At 42.5% G+C, this 15,910-nt stretch overlaps 1 protein-coding gene across 2 annotated transcripts in view; it reads left to right on the top strand.

Annotated features, from left to right (window-relative positions):
- The window catches only part of NFXL1 (nuclear transcription factor, X-box binding like 1), a 212,374-nt gene that overhangs the window by 42,032 nt on the left and 154,432 nt on the right, over positions 1 to 15,910 (top strand). For both annotated transcript variants that reach the window (XM_082259587.1, XM_082259588.1), the window contains exon 9: positions 10,110 to 10,224. In XM_082259587.1, the coding sequence (XP_082115713.1) occupies positions 10,110 to 10,224 (115 nt within the window). The remainder of the gene's footprint in view (positions 1 to 10,109; positions 10,225 to 15,910) is intronic.

The raw sequence follows: 15,910 nt of genomic DNA on the forward strand, positions 1-15,910 counted from the left end.
GGTGGTTTGAGCAGAAACTGCCCTTGATTACTTTCAAGGGCCAGGTGTCATCCTTGGCAGTCTTTCAACGGCCCTTGGCCACAAAATCCCTGGTGCGTACTATTCTTCATGGAATTTGGCACTTGGCTCCTACCAGTGCGGTCTCCGTTGCCACCTTGGGACCTCTTATTTGGTGCTCAGTCCTCCAGAAGCCCCCTTTTGAGAATCTTCGGCAGATTTCCCTGCTTACGCTGTCCCAGAAGGTGGCCTTTTTGGTGGCTATTACTTCTGTGCGCAGGGTGTCAATTGGCGGCGTTATCCTGTCATTCACCTTATTTGGTGGTTCAGAAATAAAAGGTGGTCCTTCACCCATATCCGTCATTCCTTTTTCAGGTTGTGTCTGATTTTCTTTTGAATGACGACATTGTGTTGCCTTCCCTGTGTCCCAGGCCAAAACACCCAAAGGAAATTGCTTTGCATGCTTTGGATGTGGTCCGGACGATTAGGGTGTGTCTGGCACCTACGGAATATTTTAGGAAATCAGACTCCCTATTCTTGTGGTTACAGATGGGCCTCGGGAAGGGTTGTCTGCTTCTTCTGAAACCATTTCTAGATGGATCAGACAGACTGTGATTCAGATCTATAATATCAAGGGTCAGGTTCCTCCTTTCCCTGTCAAGGCGCACTCTACTAGGGCACTCACTGCCTCCCTGGCTTTCCGTCATCTGGTGTCAGTGACGCAGGTTTGCAAGGCAGCCGCCTGGTCATCGGTGCACACTTTCACAAAGTTCTATAAAGTGGATGTGTTGGCATCTGTGGATGCTTCATTTGGCTGCAAGGTTTTGCAGGCTACTGTTTAGAGGACCTGGTCCTCTTTGAGGGTGTATTGTTTTTTTAGGTGGGCTCCGGTTGTTTTGGTTGAGCTCCTGTTTACCTGGTTGGCTATAGTTAAGCCTTGGAAATGTATTTTTCGCTGTTCCCACCCTCATGTTTAACACTGCTTTGGGACATCCCAAAGGTTAAGAAGATCAGGAGCTATGTCCGTCAATGAACAAAAGAGAAAATGGGATTTTTGACTTACCGTAAAATCAGTTTCTCTGATTTTTCCCTGACGAACACAGCACCCACCCCTCTGTGGAGTTGTAATTCTTCTGACACTGCTTGTAAGAAAATGGGGTACCTATAGCAGAGCGAGGGAGTATACCCCCTGGGACTGCCCATAGGCAAAGCCAGACTTTTTTCCTGCCTTGTGTTCTACTCCTGTAGGGGGTAGTATAACCCAATAGTCAGTAGCACAGCTACAGTAGATCAGTAGCTGTGGCCGTCAATGAACATCAGAAAAATGGATTGTATGGTAAGTCAAAAATCCCATTTTTATTCTTTAGGGTGTCTGCCTTCAGAAAAATCTATAATATTTGGGGGTTTTGTGTAATCTTCTGGCCGAAAATGCTTTTTTTTAAATGTGTGCAAAAAAGCCCCCTGCAAAAACAGCGCTGGCAGCGAAAGGGTTAAAGGCATACATAAAAAATCTCCTCTTATGTTGAGTTCTGCCTGTCAGCTGGTTATCACTTCACCCAACTTCCTGGATTTTCTGCATACTTTACAGCTTTTCCTCTGCTGTGTGCGTTTTCATTTCTTAGGGATGCATATCCCATGGTAACTTGCTGCCTGCAAGCAGTGATTCCTGTACTGACCTCACCTCCTAAAGCGTCTCCCCCCAGCACCCCTGTGGTTCAGAAGGCAGGCTCTGTAAAATGTGTGACACAGCAGTGCCTACTCAAAATTAAATATGGGCCACAGAATTTAAGGAAGTAAATGTGTGGGGATCTTCACAGAGTAAGTTTGCAAGCCTCAAGATCATTCAGAGTAATAGGAGTAGGCTAAAAAATACACTGCTCAAAGAACATTAAAGGAACACTTTTTTTTTTTTTTTTTCAATCAGAGTATAGCATCAAGTCAATTAAACTGGTGAACTAGATGGGCAACAATGAGGTTATGTGAAAAAATAGGTTGCAGCGCTAAAACATAAAATTAGTGAACATATAGTGCATATGATCAAAAATAATTAACTCAGTCCATAAAACTGCAAAAAAAGTCCATATGGATAATCAATGTCAGTGTAAACAAGGTCAATTCTCCACCAGTGGTCCTTCATCCAAAAACAGAAATGTGCACTCACCAGACCATGTTGCTGTCTTATTAGGACAGCTAATGCGTTTTTGTATATTATACAGCAGGTCTTGAGCCAGAAAGCAAATCAGAAGAGAGGATGACACCGGAGAAAATTCCTTCAAGTACTCCAACCAGCAGGAAGTTGTATCAGTAGATATGCAAGAGAGAAAATGCTTTCCATAGTGTAGTATTTATTAAAAGACAACTAAAAACAAGAAAAAGCCAAACGCAAAGGTCCAATCTTCAGAACATCACTTACATAAAAAGCCACCAGAACCCACAATAGCACTGGTGGCTAGGACCTCTGGCATGTAATACTGCTCTATATACTGAGCAGGACCGGTATCTGCTCCTTTGTGCAAGGAGGACCAAATAATACAAAACGGACTTCATGAGGATGGCCCGAGAACCCGATGTCCTCTAGTGGGCACCGCCACCATGGAGTTCGATTAGCATTTACCATTGAACACCAGAATTGGTAGGTCCGCCCCTGGCGCCCTGTGCTTTTCACAGATGAGAGCAGGTTCACCCTGAGCACATGTGACAGACGTGAAAGGGTCTGGAGAAGCCATGGAGAACGTTATGCTGCCTGTAACATCGTTCAGCATGACCGGTTTAGTGGTGGGTCAGTAATGGTCTGGGGAGGCATATCCATGGAGGGGGACACAGACCTCTACAGGCTAGACAATGGCACCCTGACTGTTATTAGGTATTTGGATGAAATCCTTGGACCCATTGTCAGACCCTACGCTGGTGCAGTGGGTCCTGGGTTTCTCCTGGTACACAACAATGCCCGGCCTCATGTGGCGAGAGTATGCAGCAAGTTCCTGGAGGATGAAGGAATTGATATCATTGAATGGCCCCCAAGCTCACCTGACCTAAATCCAATAGAACACCTCTGGGACATTAGGTTTCGGTCCATCCGATGCTGCCAGGTTGCACCTCAGTCTGTTCAGAAAATCAGTGATGCCCTGGTCCAGATCCGTGAGGAAATACCCCAGAACACCATCCTTTGTCTTATTAGGAATATGCTCTGACATTGTCAGGCATGCATACAAGCACGTTTATACAAACTACTGAGTACCATTGTGTTGCTGCAATGAAGTTTCAGCAAAATGGACTAGCTTGCTGCATCCTTTTTTCACTTTGATTTTTGGGGTGTCTTTGAATTCAGCCCTCTGTAGGGTGATATAATTTTCATTTCCATCAAACGAGGTGGCATCCTTTCGTTCCTAACACATTACCCAGTCCGTCTCAGTATAGCTATGCAGCATGATATTTTTCCCCATTGAGATCTGATGTGTTTTCAAAGTGTTCCTTTAATTTTTTTTGAGCAGTGTATTTAAAATACAATGTGGAAATTAATATATAATTTTACATTTTAACCCATGATATGCTCTAAATGTATGTATTGAGCACTTGCCAGTATAGAGTTCTCACACGTGTATTAATAAATCACTTATTTCACCCTAAAGTGGAACTACACTCAAAAAGTGAAGATTTAATATATTGTAAGGAACATTTAGTAGTTTTAATTGTGCCTAAGCTGTAACTTGACATATGCACGATTTGTCTGAAGTTCCTTCAGAACAATAGCAGTGCCCTTCCTGGTATGTGTGTATGGCTTTAAAGCTTTATATCTGCAGTTTGGGAAAGCACAGAACCAGTCATGGTAAGTCAGTATTGGGGTAAGATCATCTACAGCTTATGAACTGTGTGCCAACGCAATGAAAAATATTGCCAGTAATACATGTTCAAAGAAGAGCTTTTCCTAGCTTATGAAGTAGTGTGATGTTCATCCTTTAGTCCTGTAAGCAGGCAAGTGGCACGGAAAATTGCAAACTACAGTAGAAAAACTGGATTTTTGTAAGAACTTACTGTAAAATCCTTTTCTCTGAAGTCCATTGACAGACGCAGCAGCAATGCTTCTTTACCCTTGGGTTATGCGCCATCTACAGGAGTAGACTAGGCTGTGAAAAAATTCACACTGTGCTCTCAAATCAGTTTTGTAGCAAGCAGTGAAAAGAAGACACAAACCATCCCCATAATGGACGGGCGGGTGCTGCGTCTGTCAATGGACTTCAGAGAAAAGGATTTTACGGTAAGTTCTTACAAAAATCCAGTTTTCTCTATCGTCCATTGACAGATGCAGCAGCAATGCTTCTTTACCCTTGGGACCTCCCAAAGCAGTATAGGAATGAGGGATGGGAAGAACGCAACCAAAAAACAGTTAACTTATTTCCAAGGCACGAGAAAACCTGAGGCACGAGAAAACCGCCTATGAGCCGTGAAAGAGGGCCCCTGCTTACTGCGGGGCGCCTTACCTTTTGAGGATTGGGGAAGAATAGTACTCTTGCCCCCCGTTTTTAAACCTTTGATCAACTCATCCAAGGAGTCTCCAAAAAAAAGGGGAGATCTGTTAAGGCCTTCTTAGAAGCCTGGTCCTCCGACCAGCTCTTCAGCCACACCATGCGGCGTATGGAAATCCCTACTGCTGACACTCTGGCAACCAGAGGGGCCACGTTCAGGGCCGCATCACGCAGGAACACCAGGGACTGGGCCATCTGGTCTGTGAGCTCAATCAGTCTATCTCAGTCGTCAAGTTAACCCTAAGCATTTTAACCCATTCCGTTACCGTCTGAGAAACCAGAACGGACGGAGACAGGTTTTAGTATCGAGCCCGCCAAAAGATGCAGTTGGCGGGAAAGGAATTCACCCGTCTGCCCACCGCATGCGTAAACACCGGGGAGTCTTTCACAGGCACCACAGTAGATTTGTTTAACCTGGAAACAGGGAGATCCACCCTAGGTGACACCGTCCAGCGGTTCGAGACCAAGTCCGCAAAGGGATAACTGCGTTTAAAGTGCTCTGGCACCACTAGCACGTGCTTAATGCGCCGCCATTGCTCATTCATAATATTGTGAAAGTCCTCGGGACAAGGGAACACCTGACCCGACTTCTGGGCTTTGCAGGAGCCAAAAACTACCCGCTTTTTCTTTTTTTTACTAAATTTTTTTTTTTTTATTTGTTTTTCAATTTTTCCATTAAACTTTTACATACATTCATGGTATCGATTATTATTTACAATATAACAGAGTCTACATTTTTCCTTATTTTCCCCTTTTCCTTTCTCTTTCTTTAACCTCATTCTCCTTCCCTTCTTGGGGATAAGTTATATCATCATTGTTCTATATTTATAACCCAAGTATTCCTCATATACCATGTCTATTTAGGTCCTTTAGCCTCTGCATTATCACATCACATCTCGTACCATGAAACACTTAACTTCCCCCTGTGGGGGGGGGGGGGGGGGTGGGAAAAAGAAGGAGAGGAAGGAAAAAAAAAAGGGGGGGGGATCTGGCTGGCTTAGGGGTTTCTCTTCTAGATATATACTTTATCCACTAGTCTTTCACACAGGGTTCTGCCTTCTCGAGATGACATATTCATTCCATCTATCCCAAATTAGTTTATATTTGTCTATTTTGTGGTTGTCATTTTAGTACTAAGTTTTCCAATTTATTGACCTCTTCCACCTTATTGATCCACATATTCAAATCTGGTGGTTCCTCTTTTTTCCACCTTAAGGGGATGCACATTTTAGCTGCATTAAGTAAGTAAGGTATTATTGAATTTTCATATTGCTTCCTTGGGATGTTGGTTTTATGGAGTAGGAAGAGTGCAGGATCCATTATCAGCTGGTATTCTGTAAAATTTTGTGTAATTTCATAAATCTGCTTCCAAAATTTTTCCATTTTGGGGCATGACCAAAAGATATGGATTAATGTCCCCTCGCCTTCTCCACACCTCCAACATCTGTCTGTATTTACTGATGAAATTTTATGCATTTTTACTGGGGTTTGGTACCACCTTGACATTATTTTAAAATTAGTTTCTTGTATTTTAGTACTGATGGATGTTGAATGTGTCATCTGGTATATCTGCCTCTTCTCTTCTTCCGTAAAGGACTTATCTAATTCTTTTTCCCATTCCTTCATATAACTTAATGGTCCCTTATCCCCGCTGTCCCCTAATAATAAATACAGTTTAGATATGGGATGCAATAGAGTCCCTTTTTGTACGCACATCTCTTCAAATTTAGTATATTGTAATTCCTCCCCTTTGAGTTTTGGTAGCGTCCCCAGGAAGTGTCCAAGCTGGGTCGCTCTCCAGCGGTCCAGTTGGAAATCTCCCATGGGGTCCATCATCTCCTCCTCCGTAATCCATCTCCCCTGCTTCATGAAATGGTCTACCTGGTAAATTACTTTTTCCTTCAGGTCCCTAAATTTTTTATCCTGAAAACCCGGGGTAAATCTAGGGTTACTCAGGATCGGGAATATGGCCGAATATTTCCTCGTCAATTTATATTGTTGAATAGCTTTTGCGCATGTCTTAATTGTAAGCCCTATAAGCGGGTGTTTTTTCATGTGGTTTGGTATAGAGCGGCTACAGAACGGGGTTCTTTCCAGTGAGATTTCAAACTGTGAACTACCCGCTTTTCTGACTGTGTGGGCACATCATCCAATTTTAATGTTTCCCTTACTGAACGAATCGGTGCTTCCACCATAGCGTGTTGCTGCGCTGCAGCCGAGGAGGACATATCCTCCTCACCATCCGACTGCTAAGACAGGAATCCCTCAGGGAAGGGGTTGTACGAGGCGACTATATCAGGCTCTGAATCAGAGGACAGAGAAGAGGCAGTGGCGGTTTTTGGCTAGTGACATGTTTCATTACAAAATCCACATTTTGACGCCAGATTTTCCAATGCTGCAACAAAAAAAAACATGAGAGACTGTGATCCCGATTCACCGGCAGTCGCACTGAGGTAGTCTGGAGGAGAAAAAACTGCTTGGGACTCCATTTTGCAAGTTGTATAAAAAAAGGTGTATCGCCCCTTTAAATCGCGATCGCAGTCCGCACCGCTATATCGCGCTGTAAATGGAGTCACCCTTAAATAGTGTCAGGAGCACAGTATGCCCGAGGAATGCCCAAAAGAAGACCCCCCTATACTGTACCACCTCACAGTGTAATCAGCAACTCTGCAGCATGGAGATTCAGCATGAAACGTCTCATAAGAAGTGACATAGAATCACAAGAGGCCGAAGACTGCCTATGTAGCTCTGGGCTACAACAAAATGGTGCCAATGCAAAAGCATAGGAAGCTCAGGGAAAATGGGCGCTGAACCTTGCACACAGAACCGATGCTCACACTTAAGATGGCGGCTGAAACAGCTGCCATGCATTCAAGACCCAGACTTGAGACCACCACAGGGATCTACCTAAAAAGACCCCACAGGACAAGGTAACAGTGTACATCCCCCCCCCCCCCCGGGCGCCAGGCACCAAATATAGCTCCGCCATGGGCAGGGAGGGTAGGACCTGGTCCTGATAGGCCTGGGGGATCTTTCAGGGAAAAAACAGTCCTGTTATGCCCAGGAGTGAGCCCACATCACCCCCCCCCCCCCCGAGGCCACTAGGGACATGAGGGGTTTAGTATTACTCGCCATACCATGGACCGGGTGGGCTCCCCATCCGGGCAGACTGCCTCCCACCCTGAGTGGGGGTGCTGCCAGCCAAGGGGTACGCTGCGACTCAGGGCATTCCAGGTCAATGCGTCCCAGCGAGACATCCGCTCGCAGGCTCGTCCCCATCCACAAGGGCTCCGTCAAGGCGAGGCCCATTTGGACCGTAACCTGCTCTCGCTCGTCGACCAGGCTGGGAGACCGTAAGGATCTAGATTATCCACTGTGAAACCGCAGCCGGTTGTCACTTGTAGCTCACCAGGAGGATCCCCCTGACACTAGCTAGCGATCGTGAGTAAAGATAAATAAATATAAACATTCTTAAAAGATTAATAAACTGAGACCGAAGTCCCAGCAGGAAACCTAGGTCCTACTCCTTCACTAGGCAGCAAGAAACTGATTTGAGAGCACAGTGAGTGGGGGGGTTATGCTTAGGATAGCTCCTATAGGTGTGTCAGTGAATTTTTTCACTGCCTAGTCTACTCCTGTAGATGGCGCATAACCCAAGGGTAAAGAAGCAATGCTGCTGCATCGGTCAATGGATAATAGCGAAATTAAAAATAGGAGTGTCACCGTCCTGGCTTTGCTATGTGACATGGGTGTATGAATCACAACAGTCACAGAAAACCGTTAACTACAGGTGCATCTCAAAAAATTAGAACATCAAAAAGATAATTTATTTCAGTAATTCAATGAAAAAAAGGGAAACTCTTATGTTGTATAGATTCATTACACACAGAGTGATATATTTCAAGCATTTTTTTTCTTTTTATTGTGATTTATTTATGGCTTTACAGCTAGTGAAAATCCAAAATTCAGTATTAGAAAATTAGAATATTGCATAAGACCAATAAGAAAAAAAAAAAAAAGGATTTTCAATACAGAAATGTTGGCTTTCTAAAAAGTATGTCCATGTGTAGTATAGTGTGCACTCAATGGTTTTTCAGGGTTATTTTTGCATGAATGGTGGCGTGGCATGGAGGCGATCAGCCTGTGGCACTGCTGAGGTGTTCTGGAAGCCCAGGTTGCTTTAAAAAGCGGCCTTAGGCTCATCTGCATTGTTGGGTCTGGTGTCCCTCATCTCCCTCTTGACAATACCCAACAGGTCCTCTATGGGGTTTAGGTCAGACGAGTTTGTTGGCCAATCAAGCACAGTGATACTATGATCATTAAACCAGGTATTGGTACATTTTGCAGTGTGGGCAGGTGCCAAGTCCTGCTGGAAAAGGAAAACGGCATCTCCGTAAAGCTGGTCAGCGGAGGGGAAGCAATAGCATGAAGTGCACTAGAATTTCCTGGTAGAGGGCTGCGCTGACTTTGGACTTGATAAAACACAGTGGATCAACACCAACAGATGACATGGCTCACTAAATCATCACTGACTTGAAACTTCACACTAGACCTTATACAACTTTGAATTCTGTGCCTTTTTACTCTTCCTCCCAGACTCTAGGGCCTTGATTTTCAAATGAAATGCAAAATTAATTTTTCATCCAAAAAGAGGATTTTGGACCACTGAGCTACAGTCCAGTCATTTTTTTCTCCTTAGCCCAGTTAAGACGCTTCTGATGGGTTTATTTCTGGTTTAGGAGTGGCTTGACACAAGGAATGTGACAGTTGTAGCCCATGTCCTGGATACGTCCTGTGTGTGGTGGTTTTTCAAGCACTGACACCAGCCGTAGTCCACTCTTTGTGAATCACCCCCCATGTTCTTGAATGGCCTTTGCTTCAAAATCCTCTCAAGGCTGCAGTTATCCCTGTTGCTTGAGCACCTTTTTCTACCACACTTCCATTATTAGACTTGGATACAGCACTCTGTGAACAGCCAGCTTCTTTTGCAATGACCTTTTGTGACTTGCCCTTTTTTGTGCAGGGTGTCAATGACTGTCTTCTGGACAACTGTCAAGGTCGCAGTCTTCCCCATAATTGTGGAACCTACTGAACCAGATCGAGAGAACATTTAAAGGCTCAGGAGACCTTTGGCGTTTTGAGTTAATTAGCGTTACAGGCGTTTTGAGTTAGCGAATTAGAGTGTGACATTATGAGTCTAAATTATTTAACGTTTTCACAATATTCTATTTTTCTGAGATACTAATTTTAGGTTTTCACTTGCTGTAAGCCATAATCCTCAATTAAAAGCAAGGAATGCTTGAAAAATATCACTCTGTGTAATGAATCTATAGAAAATATGAGTTTCCCTTTTCTTAAATTGAATTACTGAAAAAAAAAAAAATTTTTGAGGATGTTCTAATTTTTTGAGATGCACCTGTATGTTGGCAGGTAAAACATTTTACATTTTACGAATATACATATTTAAAATTAGCTTCTCAGTTGGCTTTGTGCTTCAGAATATTGCATTTGCATATATGAAAAATAGCTGGCAAACCAAACTTTTTTTTTAAAAATAATTTTATTTGTATTTTGCCTTTTTTATTGTAGGTTTGTGGAAAAACTTTACCTTGTGGGAATCACACCTGTGAGCTGGTTTGCCATGGTGGTTCATGTGGCCAGTGTCCTCGTTCTGGAAATCGCTTGTGCCCATGTGGAAAAACAAGTATGGCTCTTTTCAGCATATTGGGTGTTTTCTGTTATGTTTTATGTCTTTTCTGTGCTATTGTTTTATTTAACAACTATCATTAACCACTTAAGCCCCAGCCCTATTTCGGACACTTTTTGTTTACAAGTTAAAACCAGTATTTTTTCCTAGAAAACTACTTAGAACCCCCAAACATTATATATATTTTTTTAGCAAAGACTCTGGAGAATAAAATGTCGGTCATTGCAATATTTTTTGTCACACGGTATTTGCGCAGCGATCTTTAAAACTCAATTTGTTTGGAAAAATTTTGAAAAATCACATTTCACTGCATTTAAAAAATACTAAACAGTAAAGTTAGCCCATATTTTTTGTATATTGTGAAAGATGATGTCACGCCGAGTAAATAGATACCCAACATGTTACGGTTTAAAATTGCGCCCCCCCGTGGGATGGCGACAAATTTCGGTCAATAGAGATCTCAATAGGCGACGCTTTAAATTTTTTTAACGGTTACCAGTTTAGAGTTAGAGTGTAGCTCTTTTTTTTTAATTATTGCCCACGCTCTGGCGATCGCGGCGATACCTCACTTGTGTGGTTTGAATAGCAATTTCATTTGCGGCTCGACTTCCGTATACGTGTTTTTTTTTTGTGCGCGAGCGAACGGTGACGGGGGCGGCTAAAATTTTTTTTTTTTTTTTTTTCCTATATATTTTATTTTTTTTTTTTTAACTTTTTATTACAGTTTTTTAAAAAAAAAAAAAATAAAAATCTGATCACTTTTATTGCTGTCACAAGCATGGTAAACATCCCTTGTGACACCAATATGCAGTGACAGGTACTCTTTATGGAGGGATCGAGGGTCTAAAAGACCCTAGACCCCTCCATTACACTTCCATGTATGCAAAACGCCGAAAACTGCATTTTTGCATACAGCCATTTTTTTAAATTTGCAGCCTTTTGCAGCACAGTAACCTGGAAGTGACATCATGGACGCCGCCTCCGGGTTACGTCATCGGAGACCCGATCAAAGCCGTTTCCGGCATTGATCGGGACTCCATCCAGCCGGTGGACGTGCCGGCTGGGTGCTCGGGGCTCTCGGTGGGACGGGAGCCCCGAGCAAAGTCACGGAAGGCGGCGGGAGGGGGGGGCGTCCCCTCCCGCTCACCCGGGTAACGATCAAGTGGCTCCCGAGCCGCATCGGTCGTTACCGACGGAAAGCCGACAGTTGGCTCTAAACCACGGTACCAGGATGGTGTCTCTAGCTAGAGGCATCATCCCGGTATACTACCGCAAAGTTTGCAGACGTAGCCCTACGTCACTTTGTGGTAAGTGGTTAACAACTGTCATGAATGGCATCCATTCATGATAGTAATGTTTAGTATTGTGATCTATATGATTGGTCACAGTAATCCCATGATACAGGGCCAATCACAGCAGCCCTGTTCCAGGTGATCGCTTAGCCAATCACAATAGTAAACAGGAATCATGAATGAAAGCCAATCATGACAGCTAAAATGTTTGCTTTTACAGTGATCGTCACTGTAAATAAGCATTCATAGTAATGTGAAAAAAAAAATCCTGTTCACCTGCCCAGAGTAGTACAGTGTCCCTTTTTTTTTTTTTTTTTTTTTTCCCCAATACGTACTGTCACCAGTCAGTTTACCTAATCAACACCACACCGGTCATATTGTCCATAGTAACCACCACATCACTTACAGGATCCCTGATCACCACCACACTACTTATTGTCCTGGAGTACAGCTACACCGCTCTTTTTGTCCCTAATCACCACCACACCAGTCCTAGTGTCAGCATAAGGACTTGTTCACGTGTGCAATGCTCTCCGAAGAGCCATCCATGTTCAGATCGCTCTTCAGGGAGAATTTGATAGGCAGTGAAGAGGCACAATATTGCCTCTTCACTACCTGCTTTACCCCTTGGACCCTGCAGAAGCAACCCCCATTCACTTTAATAGGTCACGATCGGTGGGCATACAGGGGGTATAATTGCTGCCACAGCTGTGTAGTAAAGCATCGCAGCCAGAGCATGGGTACACCCCCAGCCACTGCCTCTGCAGCTAAAGAAGGTAGTAAGTAATTGAGGGGTGGTAAAACTGCAGCTCGAATGCAAGGTTTTGTGCTTCTTCCTTTTTTTAGCCTTCTGTACCTCCTGACCAGCAGTGTTAATTTTGCCAGCAAATTTCGATTTAGTTTAAGTCAGTCTTTTGACTGAAATGCCATTTTAGTTTTAATCAGATTTTAGTCTTTTGACTAAAATGCTATCTTAGTTTTAACCGTATTTTAGTCATCTGAATTGTTTTAGTCCTATTTTAGTTGACTAAAATCTCATACATTTTAGTCAACTACAAATCAAATGGGCTTAGGTAAATTGTAATGCATTATTTTAAACATTTCTCTACAATGTTCAATCTAATTATATACTCCTGGAGTAAAAATCTAATAACATGTTATTATTTATGGTATTAAGGCTTAAACATGCACTACAGACACAGATTAAGAGTCGGTTCACACTGGGGCGACACGACTCTGTACTACTTCGGGGGCAAATTGTGCATTCCCATGCACCACGACTTCAGAGCGACTTGCATGGACTTCACATAATGGAAGTCTATGCAAGTCGCTCCGAGGTCGCCCCGAAGTAGTACAGGACCCTTTTTCTAAGTCGGAGCGACCTTGTGTTGCTCCTATTAGAACGAGTCCTGTAGAGGTCAATGGACCGCGAGGGAGCGCTACTTGTCAGGCTGACAAGTCGCCTGACAAGTCGCGCTAGTGTGGACCGAGTCTTAGTCATTGTGATCTATAACGCCTTTATAAATAAAACCAAGTTTCATAAACAAACAAAAATATTGCTTTTTGACTAACAGAAGTGCAACTTTTAAATACAAAAAAACTCAAACTGTAAACTCTATTGGCTGTACTGTCATTGCACATATTACTTGAATATAATACCAACATTAAATATTATGAAAAAATATATAAGAAAAGCCTTTTTTTTTTTTTTTTTTTTTTTTCTTTCGGAAGCTTAGTAGATGGCCCCTACTTATACTTATGTGGTAGTGCAATACATTTTTAAACTTTATTGTGCTGCTGTTACAGGCTTTGGATGGAATTGTGTTGCCGATTTAGGGTTTTAATTTTTGTAAATTTTTCGATTTAGTTTTAGTCATAGTCTTATGACTAAAATGTCGTTTAGTCATCTTAATTGGTTTAGTCGACAAAAATATTTTTGTAGACAAAATTAACGCTGCTGACTAGTAAACATGGTATTCCTGGGGGCAGCCACGTTGCCTGTCGACTAGGCTTGATTTGCTTTTAGGAACAGGGACTGCTATAGGTGACGCTATAGCTATATTCCCTGACCACTTGTATAAAGGTGACCATTACAGTACATAGATTTTGATATAATTGGTTATCTTGTGTTATACACAAGATAACAATGTCTGGTACAAAATCAGTCCAGGCACTGAAAAAAGTCTCACAAATGTGGTCTTGCCGTACTCGGAAGTAGTAGCAGAATGTGTTTTGGGTTGTAATTCTTATTAAATTGACAGCTTTGTGTATAAAATATAATTTTCATTGTCGTTCCGCATTTGCCAAAAATTTGTGGCAAGACTTACCATGAATCCTTTAACCACTTTACCACCGGAGGATTTTGCTGTCTTACGTCTGGGCCACTTTTTGTGATTCGGCACTGTGCGAATTTAACTGACAATTGCGCGGTCGTGCGACGCCGTACCCAAACGAAATTTACGTCCTTTTTTCCCACAAACAGAGCTTTCTTTTGGTGGTATTTGATCACCTGTGCAATTTTTACTTTTTGCGCTATAAACAAAAAAATGCGGATATTTTGAAAAAATAACAATATTTTTCACATTTTGTTTATATGAAATTCCCCCCCCCAAAAAAAATGTAAAAATCAAAATTTTTTAAAATTTTAGGCCAATTTGTTTTCTGCTACCTATGTTTGGTAAAAAAAATCGCAATAAGCGTATTTTGATTGGTTTGCGCAAAAGTTATTGCGTTTACTAACTAAGGGAAAGATTTGTGTTTTTTTTTTTTTTTTTTTTTTTTTTTTTTAACGAGTAATGGCGGCGATCTGCGATTTTTTTTTTTTTTTTTTTTTTGCGGGACTGCGACGTTGCGGCGGACAGATCGGACCCCTGACTGACATTTTTGACACTTTTGGGGGTACCAGTGACATTAATACAGTAATCAGTGCTATAAATATACACTGTTACTGTAAAAATGACACTGGCAGGGAAGGGGTTAATTTTTATTGGTGATCAAGGGGTTAATGTATGCCTGGTGCTTACTGACGTGTGTGTGGGGGGAGGGGACTATGACACAAGGACAGATCGCAGGTTCAGCTATGCTGAACCCTGCAATCTGACCCTGCCTGTCACTTAGGAGATCCGCCCGCTTTGTTTACACAGGCGGGCGGATCTCCAAACTCGATTCCCCGACGATCGGGGAAGAGCAGCAGCGATCGCCGCCGCTCCTCCCCTGGCCCGTCTCCTGCTGTGACTGAATACAGCGGGAGTGAGCCTCCGGCGGCGCACGAGCGCCGCCGAGAGAGGGGAATGTCTAGTACTACGTCACCAGACGTTATCGAGCCACTTTGCCGCAGTACAGCTCTAGTGAGCAGTGTGGAAGTGGTTAAAAATACCTTGGGACGTTTTTCTTTCTGAAATATGTTTATGGGTTTTTCCACTGTCCTGATGCTCCAGGGCATCCAAAAATGTGATGGGTAATCAAGAAATTAGATGTATAAATTTTAAAGTGGTTGTAAACCTCAGACAGACATGAAATAAGAACAAAGCATACCATTCTATAGTGTCTCAATTAAGAGCACTAAGTGTAATTTCTGTCTGCTGCCCTGCCCATCTGCTATCAGAATGAGATTTTTCTGACAAATTTTCCTGATACCAAGAGAAAAAAGGGGATGGAGGGGGACTTTCAGCACACAATCTGTGATTGACAGCCTCAGTGTGGTCCCTTTCCTCCAATCAGCTCTCAGAGTTCGTCTCACTGAGCTCTGCAGAGTAACACTTCAGCTCCTCACCCCCTTTTGTTTTTCTGGACAGCTCAGACAAGCTTTTTATCGTTTTGCTCTTTGAACAACTGTAGAAAAGAGAATCCTGTAGAAATACAGGTACAACTTTATGTAGGTGGATTTGTTTTATCTCTTTGTATAACCTAAGGCCGGTCACTTCATTTATAACCACTTTAAGCCCCTTAGAAAACCTGAAGGTGCTCTTTGGATTTTGGCTCCTCTGTGTGGTTAGGATATGGTATCCCCATACTCAAAAGGAGTAGCAGAATGTGTTTTGGGATGTAATTCTCGAAGTAATGCGTATGATATTTGTTAGAAATATTCTATTAATTGACAACTTTGTGTTTAAAAAAAAAAATCCTTTTTTATTTTCCTTCCTGCATTTTCCAAAATCTTGTGGCAAAAAAAAAATGACCTTTTCAAAAGACTCATTATGCCTCTTAAAAAATACATTGGCATGTTTGCTTTCCAAAATGGTTTTTTTTTTTTTTTTTTTTTTTTGGTGTTTTACATTGTCTTGGTGCTCCAGGGCCTCCAAAAATGTGATAGGTAGTCAGGAAAATAGATGTGTAATTTTACGCTGCTTGAAAGACCAAAGGTGCTCCTTGTATTATGGGGGCCCTCTATG

This window comes from Pelophylax lessonae (genome assembly GCF_965119305.1).
Source record: "Pelophylax lessonae genome assembly, chromosome: 1".
Classification (NCBI taxonomy): Eukaryota; Metazoa; Chordata; class Amphibia; order Anura; family Ranidae; genus Pelophylax; species Pelophylax lessonae.